Source organism: Balaenoptera acutorostrata, chromosome 7 (genome assembly GCF_949987535.1).
Source record: "Balaenoptera acutorostrata chromosome 7, mBalAcu1.1, whole genome shotgun sequence".
Taxonomy (NCBI): Eukaryota; Metazoa; Chordata; class Mammalia; order Artiodactyla; family Balaenopteridae; genus Balaenoptera; species Balaenoptera acutorostrata.
The window spans coordinates 75089055-75095054 of record NC_080070.1 but is presented as its reverse complement, the minus strand read 5'-3'; the positions used below and the strand labels follow the sequence as shown (position 1 = coordinate 75095054).

Below are 6000 nucleotides of genomic sequence, written 5' to 3'. Positions count from 1 at the left end.
AGGTCAGTAGTATCATAGTCATATAGAAGGACCAGTACATTGATTTCTAATATTCTACTATTAACAGAGACTGGGATTCTCAGTGTATTTCAAAGTTCATTGAGAGCTTGACAGCTGTGGGAAATGATGATCTCAGAATTCTTTTTCTGCCCTGTCCCAAACAGGATTAACACTAAAAAATTAGATGACAGTTGCAGTTTGTTCTAAAGTCATCTATAATCCATTCTACCTAGATACCAGGTACAGCTGAATAAATGTTTAGAATATAAAATATTATGTGTATAAGATAGAACATAAAGGAAATTTGCCATCACATATTTATGTGATATAGGGCACATTTTTAATTTACACAAGAATAAAAATTTATTTTGTATAGGTTTGTTACTTTCCATATGCTTATTACAATGAAATATTTCATTTCATCAATAATTTAATTAATATTTGCTTACCAAAATGCAAACTTTAAAAAGGTGCTTTAACAATAAGTGGATTTAGCACACTGTCACAAAAAAATTAATTCATTTAAAAATAATATTTTGTATTAATTTTCAAATGTTGCATATATTTTCTAGAATGTAACCTCTAGGTGGCAGTAAACTGAATTAGCCAAAAAGTACTTTTGATATTTTCATTTTAAATTATCTCATTTTTAAATCTGGTCTGTGTGTGGCCTCTGGGACTAGTCTAGATTTCTTATGAAACCAGCATTTTCTTGAAGAATTCTGTCCTTTGACAGTTTTGTTGCTGGCGTTGTTCCAAAAATAAACTAGAGAAATTTAAATTACTACAGATTTACAATGCCATCTATGATAATGCATTAAGAATTTTACAATGAATGAAAAGTATATTTTTATAGCTAACTATCCTCTGAGCAAGATGGAGGGAGTAACCACTTATGAGAATGAATCAGATCCTTCTAGAAGAATACCCAGATTATAGAAAATCTGTCAGACATTATCAGTAATTTCCTTTTCTGGTATATGTCTTTACAAGATCAAGGCATACTTGAAAATAACAATTAACTTTTGGTTTTAATTTTTAAATATTTCCTGTACAAAATAATTTAAACTATAAATATCAGAATCATGTACTGTAAATCTGTGGCTATGTCCTAATTTCACAGACTTTGAAAGTTTGAATATTAAATTCAGATTCAAAGTTGGTAATTATAAAGATGTGATTTAAAGATACTTTAACATATATGCTAGTTTAATATATAACTATATAAATAACTGCATGTACATACTTATACTCACCAGCACACAGATTTCCATGGTGATATGGACAAGAAAAGTCATCTTTTTCACAGTATTTTCCATACACTTTTCCAAGCTTAATTTTGTGACATAAACATTTCCCACAAATACAAACTCCTCTACCGCTGCAAGCAGGTTGATCCTTGTGTGACTTGCAACTTTCAGAAGGAAATTGATCTTCATCAAAATGACATTGATTCTCATCACACTGGAAGCACTTGGCATCTAGAAAAGTTTCTTCTACACACTTTCTTTTAGGTCCTCTGCTGTCATCACACTGACAGCTGCAGTTTCTATGTATATGAATTTTAGTGGTTTCATTGAAACCAATAGGTTTGATTATTGCATAGCTCTTTCCTTCCATGACATCACATTTTTCCATTGTAACTGTTACATTGAAAAGAACCTAAATTTGTGGGTGGGGAGGAAGAAAATATATTTATATGTCTTGATAATTTTTATTACCAATATTATATCTGTTAATAATATTTAAGTCAATAATATACCATCTTATAGAAATTAATATTTATAAATTACACATGTACTCTCATATGTAGACATAACATTCCTTTTTAATTTCATTTATTTCCTAATTAATGAACTGGAGAGTTAAATGATGCAATGACTGAGACTTGCCTGTATTGCAGCATTAAATGGACATGGGTTCAAGCCTATTTGAAATGTGTACTCTACTTCTGATCATTAATTTATATCCTCAACTGACTTCTTAGTAAACTTGAGAGAGAATAGACCATTTTCTGGATTCGGTCCTTAACATGTGGAGTTACTGAATATATTTGGCACTAAAGATAGATCAGATAAACTAAAGTCAAGAGCTTCTGCTCTACTGGTTTAAAACCCTGAGATGAACAGTTGTTCAAATGAACAATTTTTATTTTGTTTCTGTTTTCCAGGGGCCCAAGTAAGTTTTAGAGTTAAATTTTAGTTTATACATGGTGTTAAGAAGAAAACATGGGGCTTTCCCTGATGTTACTCAAGGGAAAAAGATTTAGGATTCTCACTTTTAGATCTTAAGATCTCAATACAAGGTCATACATTTGTCTCAGTGGAAGATGTTAGTCCACAACTAAGGATCTGGCCTGGCAGGAATTGGTTTCCCCCATGCAAACTACAGAATGTCTTTCTCCTGCCAAATTTTTCCTTTTTCTCTATTTTGCCTTCCTGTACAACACGATTGGCTTAGTGTGTCTATTTATATTTGTTAACTCACCTTATGATCTTCAGGTACTTTGGCAAATAAGGTTACATGTTTTTTTTCCATGTTAGACTGAGATATGTTACAATTTAAAAATACTTTGTGCTAGGCTTTTTGGTTGGGATGGAGTTAGATTAGATAGATAGATGATAGATATGGATGAATATATATGGATGGATATATATATGAATATATAGAGATTCGCGCACTCTCTCTATATATATGTATGTGTATATAGATATAGATAGATAGATATCCATCCCAACCAAAAAGCCTAGCACAAATATACACAATGACATGAAAGGTCTAAATTTAGGTTTATACGTTATATATATATCCATTCGGAATTAGAATTAGTCTCATAATATTAAAATCAATACTGTTGGTGTCAGACTTGAAATGTTTTTTCTCTTTAAAAATATAAGGATTAACAGACTGTAGGATAATGTGGTCAACTGCCAATATTAATAGAGCAAAACTTGGGGTTTACATAATTAAGTGGTCAAATGACTCTTCCTTAGTCAAACTGTTTATACTACTTGGTTGAAAGTGAGGGAAAAAAGGGATATAGACAAAGAAAAAGAAAAAAAAAATGTAAGGAGTAAGGAAAACCATTCTGCCAAAATCGATTTTGAAAGAAAGAGCTACTTCTAAAAAGGTTTTTTTCAGAAACTAACTTAGCACTATCTTTTGCTAGCACAAAATTTCTCTATATTCAGTAGAAATTAAATATGTATTTTGTAAACTGGCATAAAATGTCTTTTGAACAAAATTCAAGGAGTGATTATGGAGGAGCCTACAGAATTTGAATTTGAAATAATTAATTTCAAATATACAGCTTGTTGGAACAACTATACTACCTGCAGATTCTAAACTTCCCAAGAGGGAAAATTATATTCTAATTAAAGAGAAGGAAGATTCTCCTTTATTCAATGTTAGAATACTAGGATTTTTAATCTGTTTCAATAACTTTTTCTTTTTCTCTATAGCATGATATTAAAATAATAACATCATAGAACCTTAGAGATGGATGGAGGCGGGATTAGAAATCTTCTAGTTCTAGCCATTTTTTTAAAAATGAGGCAACTGATGCCTCAAGAGGTAAATGACTCACTGAAAATCACTTCATTCTGCAAGAATTTCTTTTAAAAACATATTTCTGTGTATTTACTTTCTATTGTGCCAGTCCTGGGAGAATCCCTGTCTCCCCCCGTCCTATTTCCTGATGCTGCTATAATCCGGATCTCTCTTTTCCATATTTCATTCCTTTTTAGTTAAATGATGACACTTTTTTGTTGTTGTTGTTCTTAACAAATTTCCCTACCTCGTAGGTCATCGTATTGAGATAATACAAGTGTACTGGGACAATCACAAAGTGAAAGATTTTGTAATTCTTAATCTTTATCAACAGCATTCTTCTCTTTCGTTTTTACTTTCAACTTTCACGTTTACTCTGAGAATTTTCAGATTTGAAACAAAAAGATATTATCATCATCCTAAGATAGGCACTTCTTGTTTGAGGAGATATGATTTCCTAACATTCACTGGCTGTGTCATCTAAGTTTAAAGTTATTATTATTAAATAATTATTTAATATGATATATATATATATTTATTTTAACTAGAGAGTTTGAGAAAACAGTCAATGGAGTTACAACAAGTAGGAACTTAGGGAGTAGATAATAAAAGTTACTTTGAAGTGTAAATGAGATGCTTGAGGTCAGTAGTAAACAAAGTTTTTCTGAATGGTTTGATTTTTCTGTAAGAAAGCATGCCAAACAACTTAGTTTACTTTAAATGGGAAAAACGCACACCCACATACTTCGTCATTGCTTGTCACATTTCCGCATCCATCTGTGCCTGGCTTTCTGCTCCCATCTGGACAGATGGCAGTAATGTTAAAATAGATGCCTTTTATCTGGTTTTCCACCTGAACTTTCACTTCTGAAATGAGTTTCTGCAGAGATGACATTTTTTAGTTGTATACTATAGCAGTTTCTAATGTAAGCAACAAAACAGAGTCAAGTTTATCATGTCATTCTAGATTTAACTTTTAACTAAATCAAAGAGTTTGTCTCTGTAAAACGTCGATTAAAAACATTGTTTCCACATAATGACCCCATTACATTTGAAATACATAAAAAATACTGAAGGATTATCTGCATTTAAATGGCTCTATTTTTTCACATATTTCCATGACTGCATTTTGATCACTTCAGAGATATTTCTCACTCAGCCTGTTAGGAAAATAATCATTTTAATCCAATAATATTTATATTTTTTGATAAAATTTAAATAAAGCATTGAGAATACATATATCATCACAGAGGCTAAATCTTGACAGCTTAAAATCTGGAACATGCTTCTGACATTTACAGCTGTTAAAGAAGCATTTCAGTTTCAAACACTTTAGACTATCATGAAAGCTAAACTGCCTTATTGATACAGAATTGAAAGGTAAATTTTTGGGAGGGCATTTCTATACTGTAGGTATAAGAAATACCTGCCAGTTATGGCTCTATAAATTCTCCAAGAATGGCCTAGGATTTTTGCCAAATCCCTGGGGCTTGCTTATGTCAATCAAATTTGTTCCAATTCTTAATACTGAAATAGGGTAAGGGTACTGGGCAGAAAATCATTTGCTCATTTATTCACTCATTTATATAATCATTCAAAAAACATGTATGTATTGCCTATTATGTATCAAGCACATCCTAATTTCATCCAATCTCTGAGTTCCAAAAGTTCTAGCTACATTAAATATATTCTGTAGATCTGTGTGAATTTCATCTCATAAAACTAAGAGTCTACCACATGTAAAAATCCTTAACTTATTTTTGTAAACAAAAGGAAAGGGAAAAGACGAAGTATGTACCTAAGGAAAGAGAGTGAGTAGCAGGGTGTGAAGGAAAAAGAAGTCCCCATGGTTTCTAATTCTTTACTTGAGTAATTTTTCTTCTTCAACTGTATAATCAATAAAGAGATGTGTGCTTACTGATTAATAGTTGATCATGGAATTATGGTAGTAAATCTTTAGAGTAAGATACTTCCTCAAATTAGCAAATTTTATTTGAATAAAGGTAAGACTATATTAGTTACATTTTTTATCTACCAGAGAATTCATACATTGTAATCACTTAATTAAACAATTTCAGCAAAACATAGAAGCTTCTAATGGTATATAAATGGTATCGATATGGTGATGGTTTGACAAATCAGAAGGAAGTTCCTAATACCATGACTGTTCTTTTTGCCCTTTTGAAATTCTGCTTCCCTTAAAACCTTAAGCTAGTTTCACCAATGTTTTTCAAACAGGGTATGAAGACAAATATCTAAAATTTTGCCCAGTTTTGAGATTAAGAAATTAAGTTTCAGACACAGTCTTAAGCTTGTCTTTTAATATCTAACAGGTACAGAGGCAGAATTTATGTTTTCTAATGTGTAATTCTTTTTTATTCAACATAATTTTTTTTAATGTCTTAATTTCAGCTAAATTACTATTAAGTTATTATAGTCATGATTTTTATA

General features: G+C 31.0%; 1 protein-coding gene across 3 annotated transcripts in view; it reads right to left on the bottom strand.

Annotated features, from left to right (window-relative positions):
• The window catches only part of ITGB8 (integrin subunit beta 8), a 96441-nt gene that overhangs the window by 10790 nt on the left and 79651 nt on the right, over positions 1 to 6000 (bottom strand). For all 3 annotated transcript variants that reach the window (XM_007183918.3, XM_057549856.1, XM_007183921.2), the window contains 2 exons: positions 4295 to 4429; positions 1257 to 1662 (listed from right to left, as the gene is read on the bottom strand). In XM_007183918.3, the coding sequence (XP_007183980.1) occupies positions 1257 to 1662; positions 4295 to 4429 (541 nt within the window). The remainder of the gene's footprint in view (positions 1 to 1256; positions 1663 to 4294; positions 4430 to 6000) is intronic.